At 37.2% G+C, this 15,403-nt stretch overlaps 1 protein-coding gene across 1 annotated transcript in view; it reads right to left on the bottom strand.

The window, feature by feature from the left end:
* The window catches only part of AK9 (adenylate kinase 9), a 117,369-nt gene that overhangs the window by 15,867 nt on the left and 86,099 nt on the right, over positions 1-15,403 (bottom strand). Inside the window, exons 29-32 of the mRNA XM_068550841.1 lie at positions 14,322-14,541; positions 8,287-8,355; positions 2,362-2,565; positions 1,785-2,003 (exon numbers count right to left, since the gene is read on the bottom strand). Of these exons, the coding sequence (XP_068406942.1) occupies positions 1,785-2,003; positions 2,362-2,565; positions 8,287-8,355; positions 14,322-14,541 (712 nt within the window). The remainder of the gene's footprint in view (positions 1-1,784; positions 2,004-2,361; positions 2,566-8,286; positions 8,356-14,321; positions 14,542-15,403) is intronic.

Below are 15,403 nucleotides of genomic sequence, written 5' to 3'. Positions count from 1 at the left end.
TTCGTGGCCGGGAGTAAATGTTAGGGATAAGAAGGAACTCAGGGATGGGGTGGGAATGTCTGCTCTATTTCTTATACTTGGTAATAAAAGAAAAGCTGAACGTTTAATGATTCCATTTCAGATTCACAAATTAAGTGTGAATTCTTACAATAGTTTCTGCTATTGCCCAAAATATCTAGCATGTATCTTTCTTCTCCATAGGTCAGAATACCCAAGGTGTCATCAAATCAGAAACATCAAGTGGTCAGGTACCCAGAAAGAGTCCCAACAGCCCTGAAAAAATGATTTATATGCTTAAACCCTTCCTATGACCATGCACTGATTTCTCCACAAGGCATCTTTATACAATCCTAATTATGTTTGGACATGGGTCCTTAAATAGGGTTCTGACTTTGACTGCTTCTTCCCCTCTCTTGCCCATCTCAAAGAGAAGGTTAGGGTGTAACTATTTTTCAAAAGCTTTCTAGGTGATCCTAATACGTGCTTAACTTTATCTGATTCTCTATGGAGGGAACTGTCATAATGTTTCTATATTTCAGCATGATATTTGAAAAGGTTTCTCTTGACATCCTTACAGTTAAGGTAAAGAAGATATCACAATTAAGTAGAATTGAAACTGATTGTATCAACATCAACCAAGAAGGAGGTTTCAAGTAATATGCACATGGCTCCATTTTGGATCCCTTCCTCCAAAATACTTTTTATCAGTGACCAATACACGTTAATAACAACAACAACTTATATTAATTGAGCATTCACAAAAAAACAAGCACTGTTGCAAGCACTTTACAATAATTAACTGATTTAGTAATTGTAACAATATCGTGAGGTAGGGACTATTCTTATTGCCATTGTGCAAATGGGAATGGCTCAGAGTGGTGAAGTAATTTGTTCAAGGTCACTTAGCTAGTAAGTGGTGGTTTTGAATTCAGGCAGTCTGGCTCGAGAGGCCATGGTCTTCTCCACTGTGCTACTTCACTGATGGAAATAAGAAGGTACACTGGTCGAGAGGGCAGGTCACCTTTACGTGACATTCTTTTATTGTCTTTATAGCACTTAATACAACCTGACAAGAACCTATTTGTTTACTTATTTATTGCCTATCCTCCCTCTCCAACCCAACTAGAATATAAGGCCCATGACAAAGGAACCTTGTCTGTTTTATTCACTGCTCTATTCTCAGGGACTGACACAGTGGTTGGCATGTTCTTGATTAAGATTTGTTGAAAACCATCCCATATTTGAAGTTACTGAATTCCAGTTACATTAAATGCTTGTCCACACTGCATAAAAATACGGTGCTTAGAAATAAGTTTGTGACGAACATTAAAGGCACATTTTGTATGGTATCTCACACTTTCCAGAGAACTTTATATTCTTGCATTTGATCACATTGGCCTGATGGCAGTATCCTCCCATCTTAAAGGTGAGAAAACAGAATCAAAGAGTTTAAAGGACTTGCCTAAAATTAGATAGCAAATTGTGTCAGAGCTCAGCTCGCTAGATGTCTAGTTTGAAAATATTTCTACTACCATCTTCTGCTACAGAGTTAAAAACAAGTTGGAACTGGATGATTGCTACAGAAATAGACGAAAGAAATAAACCCTTCAACTACTTTCCTACTTCAGAAAGGCGAAACAACCACACATATTTTTATAGCTAGTTAAGAATACTATACAATGCTTACAATTTTTTGAACTTATCCACTGTCTTCTTAGACATACTTAAAAAAAAAAAGAAATAAGAGAAAGAACATGGCTTTCAGATACATTTGCTGACATTACCTTTACAGGGTCCCAGTAGCCAAACGAGCTTATATACTTGTAGGTAAAGCTGAGCATTTTCTGGGCAAGGTGGGATGATATTGGATAACATTTCTCAAAAATGCTTGCACGATTCTCCACCAGCGGTTTCAGTTTCATATTCAATATGTATTGTACAATGTGGGTTTTCCGAGCTCCATTAATGAGAATTACTGGTATCAAAAACTTCTCAAATTCTTCCTAATGAAAAAAAATCATAAAACCAAATATTTTTAGTGGGAAGGAGGCTGGCAGTATTTAGTTACAGCACAGGGACGTTGCTAGTAACTGATTACTTCAGCCTAGAGAACAAATATTTTTCAGCTTCCAAGTAACTGCATGTTGGCAGCTAAAACTTTAACCCTATGTGGCTTCCATGTTGCCCTTGATTTATTAACTAGTTTTTATAATTGTAAGTGGTGCTGACGAAAGGAACCTAACCCCTAAAAATATACATTTCTTTTGAAATGTTAAAAAGAAACCAAGGCATAAACCAAATCGCTTTTGTTTCATTCTCAAACGTTATTTTTTGAATTATGAAAAATGAAAAAGTAATAACCTGTATTATTTGTAAATTATTCATATCTGCTTCAAATTTTTCTCCCAGTTCACCTCTCAGGCGTTTGAGCGCATCAATTTCCTGCTCTTCATCTTCCTCACTCATCACTTCCTCATCTTTTGGAAATTCATCAAGGATGTTGTCAATATCATCTTCCTCATCTTCAGGTTCTTCCTCGCTCATGTCTTCATCTTTTCTAACAGTCTAAGGAAGAAAATATTCCCTTTTACTATACATAAAATATGGAACAAATGACACTGCTAACTAATCATCTGGGATATTTTGGAATAAGTGGATATTGGTTAGTATGGCATGCAACGTTCATCAACTGGTATAGTAAAATTTCAAATATCTGGCATCCAAGAAATTTAATGCCTTCAAGACTCTAACACCACAGTGATCCCATAAATAAGTACCTAGACAAGATATTAACTGCTAATATTTAATGCTATAGTTGTCAGAACATTACATGTTTTTCATGGTCTTCAGTAACAATATTTAATGCAACTCAAAGAGTATATAAAACACTCCCTAGCTGTGTTAGCTTGGACAAAACCAGTTTCCTCATCTGTAAAATAGGAATAAGGAAAGTACCTCCCTCACATGGTTGTTGGCAGTGCTAAAATAAGTTAATACATGCAAAGCCCTCAGAAAACTGTCAGGTACATGGTAAGCATGCAAATGATAGCTGTTATTCCTATTATTATGCTGTTATAGTTATTATTGTCATTTTGTATAAAGCACTGTTCTAATAGAATAGTACACGCCCCTGAGGAGGCTGCAGCTTATCTGAGGAAACCAGAATAACACATAAATGATTATTGAAGACCACGACAGGATACTGATACTAAGTGGTGTTGTATAGGCTCGAAGTGCTACAGTTCAGTTTGCGTAACACTGAACCCTGTCCTACTGATCCTCCTGCACTGCCTCTATGCACGTCGCCCTGAAGTATCCCTTGTCCCAGATGGAGCACTGCCTTCCAGTCGGAAACCTGGGACTTATCTTGACTCCTCGCTCTCCATTATTGCACATCCAGTTTCTAAGGACAGGAATCCTAAATAATACTTAAGACTCTCTCCTCCTTTCTAGTCCTGCTCTACTGTTTGCCCTGTCATTACCTCTTGCCTGCACACTTCTGATTAGCTCGCTATTTCCTGATCTTTCTAACTGATTAGACCCTGGTTCCTTTAAAGGCGCCTGGAGCTGGGATTTGGACTTGCAGGTGCCGGGAGGAAGATGAGAGGACAAAGGGCCCTTCCCTGTTCTGTGCCCAGGCTCCTCTTTCCCCCGAAGGAGTTTGGCATTGGAACTATGTTTCTCAGTTCTTATTCTTTTTTATTTGAATTTTGAAGCCATTTGGTTCTCTTACTACTTTTTCCTTTTTCTTATACTTTGACAATGTTTTAGTTTGAGATTTGATTTGCTAACGATCATTGGAGGTATGGTGGGATGAGTCCACACTACGAGCTGCAGACATCTTAGTTTCAGATGAACTTTTGCTCACCTCTCCAGCTCTATTTAATAGCTCTTCCAACTTGTTTGTTAATTTGAAAAATTAAACTATATAAGTTTAACAAGAAACTTTCAATTAATTTAAATGCTATATTGTAGTTTCCATGAACTTTTTTTTGCTCTCTGGTTTTTCATACCATCCGGTTTTTGTTTTATGGATACAAGTTCTTGAATTATTTAAGGCAAATTGGAATTTTTAAAATGTTTAATATATTTCCTGTATTGTCTATTTGTTTTAGAGTCAATTACTCTGTTTGTTCATCTTGGTTCTTCTTTGTATTGATAATTTCAAATATATGGCTATCCTTGGTTGTCCATTCATTTTTACAAATGAAGGACTAAACTGATTAATTCAGAGCAACTGTAAGCTCTGGGTTTGTGAGCAGGACAGGTTGTATCATGCTTCCATTTAAGATGTGAGGATGAGAAGAGGCAGGCAGGCTGGATCTTGTCCCAGATGATGAAGAGCACCAACCAACATTCTGTGGCACCTAGCATTTTCTACACAAATTATTTAATTACTTTAGAAATTATTTACTTTTTTCTTCATGGGGACAAATGTCACTGTTACATGAGGAGCTGGTGGGATCAACCTTAAATAATTTTTCTGCAATTTACCCTCTTGGACTTTCTAGATAATCAAATTATGTGCAAATATTAAATTTTGTTCTTACTTTTCAATATGTATGCTGTTTCTTTTTCTGATCACGTTGCTGTGGCTAGTTCCTTTAAATTTTTTAAAAGGTTAATAGCCTAAAAATCTTCACAGGAGACCATCTGAGAGACCCACAGGTTAATTCTTTTTAGGGAAAAAGGTTTTATTTTTCTGTAAATGGCATTTTGGTCCTCTGGAACAGCGCTGCTTTGTTCCTTATGTCTAGTATCTTTCAGTCCTTATGTTAGGAGATACATGTTCTAAAATTCATGGTCTCAGAGATCTGCCTCCAGTATGAAGGAATAAGTTCATTTAGCCTCTAGCAGATTAATAACCATAAGCCATGGACAACACACACACAAATACACACACATTTTTTTCTCTCTCTCTTGCTCCAGAGGGCTTCTGAAGAGTGAACAAAGGCAGATTTTGTAGAGTAGTCAAAATTTGGAGGGCGGGATTGGCTTAGGGTCAGTTCTCTTATTTTGTGCATTTGCTGGGAGGGCAGCCTCCATTAGAGTGGTGGTGGCAGAGGGGGACTAAAACTCTGATAGAAAGCTCTGTCTTTTGTCACCTACAAATTGGCACTTGCCCTCTACCTCTACAAGGATTAAATTATGAGCTGCTGCAGCTGCTGACCTTCAACAGCCCCGGAAAGAAGTTCAGGATGGATCAGAAATGAGGCACTCTGTGCTCTAGAAAAAACTGGCAGAACAGGTCTTCAGATAGTTAGATATTTTCAGGAGATGATTTTATGAGCCCAATTCTTGCATCTCCTCATATCTAGAAAAGTGATAAAATCCTTCACGGCTATTCCTGGCATTCTCCTGCATGTGGCTACACTACACTTGGTAAAAGGGACCCAGGCACCAGAGAAAGAGCTAGTGTACAGGACGAGGGCAAAGATTCTGGAGCTAGGGGTAAGAGTAGAAGCAAGGCCTCCAAGGAATTGGGAGATATGCATTGTAAATCTGTATGAAGCCACTGGTTTATAGAATATTCTTCAGTCACATTTGGAGACTAAAATTCCACATGATGGCGACATTTTTCTATAAAATTAATGGAAGTAGTCACCTTGAGACTTTGAAGTGATTTCTAATGTTAAAAGTGTTATATTTGTTGCTAAAAAGTCAGACAGTAAAGGCAATAATGTTAAGGCTGAGAAGACAAACCTGGGAAGGGCTTTATCTGCATATGGTTCCCTAACTGCTTGGGAAAAAGGTGAGTCAAGAAGCTGCATATTTCTGTACAGAGAGGCAAATGATGAGAAGACCCCTGGTTCTGTGCATGAAAGCAAGCTCCAAGGTCTACGTGGAGTCAGGATGGATTCAACTCAGGTTGTCACATTAACTGATTATAACAATTGCACTAAGTGATACTTGAGATGCTGCACTGTGTTTAGTCTTTCCTTGTCTGAGGCAGTAGCAGTACATATAAAATTCCCATCAAAAAAGTTAAAAAAAATACACAGTTTTAATCTCAGAAAATCTCATTAAAAATCTCAGGGACTCTCATAAAAAATCTCAGGAATTGTCTTCCAAAAGTCAGTTTGTATAAATTAATTGTGGGAGATACATAGCCAATTTTTATAAAAGATTAAGTCTCAGAAGAGCTAACTTACAAAATCTTACTTTGTTTATAAGATAGAATATTTCATCTGAGTTGCTTGGCTGTAGCATTTGGGTCAGCTAGGTCAACCGGGGACTAGCTCCTCTCTAAACAAAACAAAATCCATGATCTTCAAGGTTTATCTTTTCAAAAAATCAGCAGATGGAAAAGAGGAGCTGCATTGAACATCCTGCACAGTATGTGACTCTGAGCGTCTACAGGCTCTGCCCCATTCCGTTCTTTATCTCAAGGTAATCTATATTTTAGCTCCAGCACAACTTCACAGGCTCTCTGTCTAGACCTTATTCCCAAGCTCCCAGCCTATCTCCCTGTAGCATGAGCTGAAGTGTGAAAAGCACAAATGAAAATCCACAAGAAGCATAGTTTAATGTAGTATTATTATATTTTGTATTAGATTATTTAAACATCTTATTTAAACATCTTGGTTTTCTTTCTTCTAAAAATGTTCATTTTTCTGATTATACAAGTAATAAAAGTTCATTGTAAACAGTTATAGAATACCAAAAAGTGTGAAGAAAATAAAAATGATATATAATCTCCAAACTTATACATAAACTATATTTCCATCAAGACTTCTATGCATCTTTTTGATGCTCAACATCACTAATTATTAGAGAAATGCAAATCAAAACTACAATGAGGTATCACTTCACACGGGTCATAATGGCCATTTTCAAAAATCTACGAACAATAAATACTGGAGAGTGTGTGGAGAAAAGGGAACCCTCCTACACTGTTGGTGGGAGTGTAAATCGATTCAACCACTATGGAGGACAGTATGGCGTTTCGTTAAAAACACTAAAAATAGAGCTACCTTATAATCCAGCAATCCCACTCCAGGGCATATTTCTGGAGAAAAGATACATGAAAAGATACATGCACCCCAATGTTCACTGCAGCACTATTTACAATAGCCAAGACATGAAAGCAACCTAAATGTCCATCAACAGATGAATGGATAAAGAAGATGTGATACATATATATTAAATAGAATATTACTCAGCCATAAAAAGGAATGAAATTGAGTTATCTGTAGTGAGGTGGATGGACCTAGAGTCTCTCATACAGAGTGAAGTAAGTCAGAAAGAGAAAAACAAATACCGTATGCTAACACGTATATATGGAATCTTAAAAAAAAAAAAAAAGGTCCTGAAGAACCTAGGGGCAGGACAGGAATTAAGATGCACACGTAGAGAATGGACCTGAGGACACGGGGAGGGGGAAGGGTAAGCTGGGACAAAGTGAGAGAGTGGCACTGACATATATACACTACCAAATGTAAAATAGATAGGTAGTGGGAAGCAGCCACATAGCACAGGGAGATCAGCTCGGTGCTTTGTGACCACCTAGAGGGGTGGGATAGGGAGGGTGGGAGGGAGATGCAAGAGGGATGGGATGTGGGGATATATGTATACGTATAGCTGATTCACTTTGTTATACAGCAGCAACTAACACAACAACGTAAAGCAATTGTACTCCGATAAAGACATTTAAAAAAAAAAAGGAAAAAAGAGAATAGCAGAAAAACAAAAACAACAAAAAACAAAACAATACAGAACAAAAAAGGAACGAAATTGGGTCATTTGTAGAGACGTGGATGGACCTAGAGATTATCATACTAAGTGAAGTAAATCAGGCAGCGAAAGACAAGTATCATATGATATCACTTATATGTGGAATCAAACAAAAAATACAAATGAACTTCTTTACAAAACAGACACAGACTCACAGATTTAGAAAACAAACTTATGGTTACCAAAGGAGAAAGGTGCAGGGGAGGGATAAATTAGGAGCTTGGGATTAACAAATATACACTGCTATACATAAAATAGATAATCAACAAGGACCTACTGTATAGCACAGGGAACTCTACTCAATACTCTGCAATAACCTATATGGGAAAAGAATCTGAAAAAGAATAGATATATGTATAACAATCACTTTGCTGTACACCTGAAACTAATATAACATTGTAAATCAACTATACTCCCAACATAAAATAAAAATTAAAAAAAGACTTCTATGTATCTTTTTATTTTACATTGCTGAGATTTTATATATGTGTAAAATATATGTGTTTTAAATGTGTCCTTTTTTTTTTGAAATAAGCAATTTTATTTACTTACCTCCCCTCCTTTCCTTTTTTGCTCTCTCTCTATTATAAGTTCAGCCCTTCTTTTAGAAATCATGTCATCCTGTTAAAGAAAGAGACATTAAAAAGTATTAATGGATAATAATAAAATTACTTTTTAAAAAAAAATTTATTTAATTTATCTAGTTTTGGCTGCGTTGGGTCTTCGTTGCTGCACGCAGGCTTTCTCTAGTTGAGGCGAGCTACTCTTTGTTGCAGTGCACGGGCTTCTCATTGCGGTGGCTTCTCTTGTTGCGGACCATAGCCTCTAGGTGCACCGGCTCAGTAGTTGTGGCGCACGGGCTTAGTTGCTCTGTCGCATGTGGGATCTTCCTGGACCAGGGCTCAAACCCGTGTCCCCTGCATTGGCAGGCAGATTCCCAACCACTGCGCCACCAGGGAAGCCCTAAAATTACTTTCTATATATTAATTTTTTTTCCCAAAGGGGAATAATATTTGGGCAGAAGGATACTTTCCAGAAAAGCATGTGATAGTGGTAATTATGTCACTTACATCTTTGGACCTCTGGACCTCTTGATCAGCTACTTCCCTCCAGAGGGATAAATGGTACTTGGGATCAGTCACTTTTTCTGTAAACTTTAGAATTCCTTTTCAAAATATATTACTTATTTGTTTCCTTTGGTGGAGAGGTGGATTTTGTACATGGAGAAACAGGGAAATACTTGGAGGCTATTTGTTGAAAATGTTTGATAATCTTTCATCATATTATTAAGATGTAATTGCCTAAAGAATCCATGTGAGAAAAGCACATGTACTTTGGATGCATTCACACATATGGTGTATAGGTAGTCCTCCAGTCTTTCTAGGGGTCTCTAAATCTAATGCAATGAATGGGTCCTTTGATATGACCTTAAGGTTTGCATGAAAACTAACCAGCACCCCTTGGGTTTGGGGGCTTATTGGCTCAGGACTCTTGAAACTGGAGTGCCCTAAAATACTGGGAGATCAGAGAGGTGCCTTAAAGACATGCCCTGGGGGTTCCGGTCTAGGACAGCAGGACTGTGCTCCTTTTATCTGACAATTACTGAGTATACATTTCAGATAATTTATGTTTTGTTGACATTCAAGAAATATTTGTAGATAGAATTCTAAAACTGAATAGAATCAAATTAATATAGTTCATGAGCCCCAGAGAGATTCTGTAGCTTTTCAGAGGGTAAGAGTTATAAAAACTCTTATTATTTCCTTTTTTAAAACCAGAGTTTTACCATAGGTGCTTTAACTGTAGAGTTATGAAAATACAGTCTCCTTTGTGTTTTCATAACATATAAGGAAACCACTGTATATACCAAAAAGAAATGCAAAGTATGTATAATAAAGCACACACATATTATGAGTCTGTTTTTCCTCTGATCCTTTCACTCAAATAAGTAGTGGTCAGTGAAGTTTAACTAATTATTGCATGTCTGCCAGATGCCATCACTGTTCTGAGCACTGCACATGTATATTCTTTCATTTTCTGCTCAAAATATACTGCAAGGCGGACAGCATTATCCCACTTTATAGATGAGTTAATAAAGTCAGAAGGTTTAATTCACATAGTATAACACAGCTAGTGTGAGGATGGTGTAAGAAACTCCCAGATAAGGGTATGAAAAAGCACATTGTATGATGGAGCTGTAAGGAGGGTTTGTATTTGTTCCAACTGAGAAATAAAGTTAGAAAGAGGGTTTGGAACAGGATTGGGAGGGCTTTAAATGCCAGACTGAGGAGTTCAGATCTTAACAGAGTGACTTGACCAAAACAGAGTTTTAGGAAGATCAGGTGGCCCGAAGGATGGCCTGGAGGGCCCAGATATGAAGTCTGGTAGGACAATTAGGAGGTCATCGTAGGAGTGCTGGGTGTGAGTTGAAAAGAGTCTGAACCAGGGCGGAGTTGTGGGTATGAGAAGAAAGGAGCAAATCTGCTCTTTCCTGTTCCATATCCCTAAAATCCTCAGGGCATGTGATGTCTAGGCTGGGGCTTGATTGCTTTAGAGCTGCTCTGTCCAGTATGGCAGCTACAAGTCACTTGCAGCTCTATTAAAATTAAATAAAATTAAACATTTGATTTCTCAGCCTCACCAACTAAATACATTTCTACTGCTTAATAGCCACATGTGTGGCTAGTGGCTGCTGTATTGGACAGTGAAGATACAGAACATTTCCATCAGCACAGAGAGTTCTCTGAGAACACTGGTCTAGAGGTGCCAGATCCCACAAGGAGGTAACATGCAACTGTGCTTTGGTATGCCCTCTTCTTTCTTTTCCATTCTCATGTTTATAGAGCCTCTTGCCTGGCAGACACTTTGGCCCATTTTCTTCAGAGAGTAGCAGCAGAAAAGGGAAGGATATCATGTAGAATGGTGTGAAGCTTGGTGTCTTGCCACACCTCTCTCCTGACTTCCACAGTTCTTGGATGGCTGAGAGATTGGCTTTGATTTTGTGTGGGACAGGGATGGCCTGGGACATGTAATCTTAGTGTGGTGGAGCAAAGGGATGGATGGCAATGTCCTTAGAGGGATTTCCTCTGGCAAGATGAAAAGAAGAAAAGAACTTGACAACTGTGTCTGAGCAGTGACAGAGGAACTTCATGGTTTTAACACTTTGTTTATAATTTAATAAGTATCGAGTTGTGATAATGTATTCAGTAATTTAAGTCACAGTACCTCAAAATTGGAATTAACTGATTAGCTCTCTGACACTAAAGAGAGCTTTCTTCCATACTCTCCCTGCCAAATGTCCACTCAGTCTATGCTTATCTATTGCCAAGTAGCTCACTGCCTTCAGTCTTTGTTCTTTTTGGAAAGTCTTACTAATAATGAAATACATCTCCCTGTACCTTCCTCCTACCAATGGTGCTTCTTTCCCCTGTGGCCACATGGAACAACGACATACTCTCTTCAGTATCAAAGACCGTCACATAATTTAACACTGTTCTCATGTCCCATCTTGGTCTTCCTAGTTCCAGATTTGAAAGCCCTATTCTTTCTACTCAACCCAGATCTATAAATGTGTCCTTTCAAGACATGTCATACACATGGAATGAATCATAGAGTATGTACTATTTTCTTTGCCTGGCTTCATTTACTCAGTATAATGATTTTGGTAGTCATCCATATTGTAGGGGGTATCAATAGTTCATTCATTAAAAATACTGAATACTACTCCATTATATGAATATACTATTTATTTATTTATTATTTTTCCAGCTTTATAAAATTGTAAGATATTTAAAGTATATGTCATGAAGATTTGATATGTATACATTGTGAAAGGACTTCTCCCATTTAGTTAATTAACACATCCGTCACCTCACATATTTATCTTGTGTGTGTGACAACATTTAAGTTCTACTCTCTTGCCAAATTTCAATTATACAGTAGTACAGTATTACCAACTATAGTCATCATGTCATACATTAGCTCCTTAGGTCTTATTCATCTTATAGCTGAACTTTTGTACCATTTTATCAACTTCTCCCCATTTCCCACACCTCCCAGCCCATGACAACCACTTTTCTACTCTGTTTCTATGAGTTTGATTTGTTTTTAGATTCCACATACAAGTGATGCCATGCAGTATTTGTCTTTCTCTGTCTGGCTTATTTAACTTAGCATAATGCCCTCAAGGTCCACCCATGTTGTTGCAAATGTCAGGATTTCCTTCTTTCTCATGGCTGAACAACATTCCATTGTGTGTGTGTGTGTGTACATACACACACCACATCTTCTTTATCCATTCATCTGTTGGCAGACACAGGTTGTTTCCACACCTTGGCTATTGTGAATAATGCTGCTATGAACATGGGAGGAGAGATATCTCTTTGAGATAATGACTTTGTTTCCTTTGGATATATATACCCAGAAGTGGGATTCCTGGATCATATGGTAATTCTATTTTTTAATTACTTGTGGAACCTCCATACTGATTTCCATAGTGGCTGTACTAGTTGACATTCCTACCAACAGTGCACAAGCGCTCCTTTTTCTCCACATCCTCACCAGCGTTTATTTCTTGTCTTTTCAATTTTAGATACCCTAACAGGTGTGAGAGGTGATATCTCATTGTGGTTTTGATTTGTATTTATCTGATGATTAGTGATGTTGAGCACCTTTTCATGTACCTGTTGGTCATTTGTATGCCTTCTTTGGAAGAGTATCTATTCAGTTCATCTGCCCATTTTAAAAAATTGGATTTTTTTTTTTTTTGATACTGGGTTGTATGAGTTCTTTATATATTTTGGATTTTAATCCCTTATCAGATATATGATTTACAAATACTTTTTCCCATTCCCTAGACTGCCTTTTTATCTTGTTGATGGTTTCTTTTGCTGGGCAGAAAATTTTTTAGTTTGATGTAGTCCCGCTTATTTATTTTTGCTTTTGGTGTCAAATCAAAAAAAAAAAAAATCATTGCCAAGATTGATGTCAAGGAGCTTATCCCCTTTTCTTATAGGAGTTTTAGGGTTTCAGGGCTTGTGTTTCAAGTCTTTGATTCATTTTGAGTACACTTTTGTGTATCGTGTAAGATAGGTGTTCAGTTTTATTCTTCTGCAGGAGGCTATATAGCTTTCCCAACACCATTTATTGAAGAAACTATCTTTTCCCCATTGTACATCCTTGGCTAGTTTGTCATAAATTAACTGACAATATATGCATGGGATTATTTCTGTGCTTTCTATTCTGTTAAACTGATTTACGTGTCTACAGTCTGCTATTGTACTGAATTTTTCAGTTTGGTTATTGTATTGTTCAGCTCTGTGACTTCTGTTTGGTACTTTCTTATATTTTCTATCTCTTGAAAATTTCACTTTGTTTATGCATTGTTCTCCTGATGTTGGTGAGCATCCTTATGACCATTAGTTTAAACTCTTTATCAGATAAATCACTTATCTTTGTTTCAGTAAGGTGTGTTTCTGGCATTTTATCTTGTTCCTCCGTTTGGAACATATTCCTCTGTTTTTTCATTTTCTTTGACTCTATGTGTTGGTCTCTGCCCATTAGATAAAATAGCCACCTCTCCCTGTCTTGACAGAGTGGTCTTGTGTGGAAGATGAACACAGCTCAGGCTGGCCCCAGCTCTTGGCCATCTCTTAAGCCTTTGTACTTGTTTAAGCCACTTTCTTGTTTTTAGTGGCTCCCAGTAGTTGAGGGTGTGCCATGACCTATCAGTGTCCCGAATGGGAGGATCACAGTCAGCATAGGCTGATTGGAAGCTAGACACTCAAGCAGCAGCTGTTTTGATGTAGGTGATGTGGGTATTTTCTCATTTGCCCAATGTGTAGGAGTCACTCAGCTAATTTCTGGATTTCTTTCAGAGTGGATTGAGTTCAGGAGGCTCCTATGTTGCCACCTTGGGCTGGAAGCCAAGGGACCCTCTCTGGATATTTACCACATTTTGTTTATCCATTCATCAGTTGATGGACATTGAGCTGTTTCTACTTTTTGGCTGTTATGAATAATGCTGTGTGAACTTCCACATACAAATTTTTACATGGACATGTTTTCATTTCTGTTAGATAGGTTCCTAGGAGTGAAATTGCTAGGTTCTCTATGACACTTTTGAACATTTTATGGAAATTTCTCAGACTACAGTTTAAGAAAAGATGTTGTAAGCTAATACCTGGATTTGTTGTACTACAGGCTAAAATGGCCTTGATGGATGGTGTCACCATTCCAGGAGCTAGTGAAAAAGTCAATGAAAATTTTAATTCTTTGTGTTTCAAGGTCTGCTCCACTTGCTGCCTCTTCAACTGGGCTCCCGTGTCTGGTATACGGATACTTTGGTGCTACCACTATCTTTAATTTTACTTGCCTTGGAGTGAGAAACATTAACATGTAGATAATCATAAAGCCCTCAAATAATTCTTAACTCTTTAATTATAAATTGTCTTAATATTTGATGAAAATGTTTTCATACTGAATGTGGTATTAAAATCAGAAAACTACATTTTTGTAAAGACCACTTTATAAATTGGATAAATGCTGAACACATTTACTCTCATGCTTTTTTTTTAACAGATACATACCTTGATTTTTGCCTTCATTTCTTTGATGAGTTTTTTCCTTTCTAATTTCTTCTTTTGTTTCACTTTCCACTTTCCAATTTGGGTAGGAAGGAGGCGATCAGAAACATCTTGATAATCAACTTGCATAAAAACAGCAGCATCTGGGAAAAACCCATGTTCCCCCAGAAACTGGACCTCGTCAGGATATCGCGGGAAACCATCTAATACAAAACCTGTGGAACTAGGTGGAAATTTCATAACTTACTTTATTGGCTTAAAATATTATATTATAAATATTGATTTAAAAATGAAAAAGTACTGATAACTCTCAACTTTACATAAGACACCCAATGAATAAACAGTTTCCTATAGTACCTTTTATTTTTTTAATATTTCTACATGCTGTTTCTTCTCCCAAATGTACTGAGTTGGATTAAAATGATAATATTTTATACTTATATTTATAGTATAAAAGTACTGTCAATCAGTTTATAGACAATTACTATTAATTAGAAGCCTACTAAAAGTTGTGAGACGATCACAGGGAAAGAGAAAATAAGTTCTCTGCTTGGGACGAGTGGCCAGCCTAATGAACGTGTCACCGTTTACATAAAGAGTTTACTTGGCTGCCCTCTACCTCCTTATTGAGAATCCTTACCTTTTAGTCATTTTTCTTCTAATGATGTTTCTTTTCATGGGAAAGTTCATAACCCTCTTCCCTGGCTCCCTTTGTAACCAGCGACAATTATTAATGTTTTCTTGGCTCATGTGTAAGATGATCGTATTCAGACAGGATCATCAAACTTGCTCAAGTATGATGAAACTTTAAGAATCATGAAAATAACTTGGAATGTTAATACATTTTCATTAGGGAGTATTTATAAAAACAATCAGGCTTGGAGAACCTGGCTTGGTTTAGTTGAGAGATTTAATATTGGTCCCTTTTTGAATGAAAGTTTATCTTGTTTATCTAAAATTTGGTTTAACTATTTAAATATACATTTTCTTCTTCAAAGGAATAGGACTTTCATGAACATTTGACAGTTTCAGCTCTTAACTGTCATTTAGAAATGTTGTTTTCTTTCTAATTAACTGGGCAAATT

This window comes from Eschrichtius robustus, chromosome 9 (assembly GCF_028021215.1).
Source record: "Eschrichtius robustus isolate mEscRob2 chromosome 9, mEscRob2.pri, whole genome shotgun sequence".
Lineage (NCBI taxonomy): Eukaryota > Metazoa > Chordata > Mammalia > Artiodactyla > Eschrichtiidae > Eschrichtius > Eschrichtius robustus.
The sequence above is the reverse complement of the archived record's forward strand: the minus strand, read 5'-3'. Positions and strand labels throughout refer to the sequence as shown.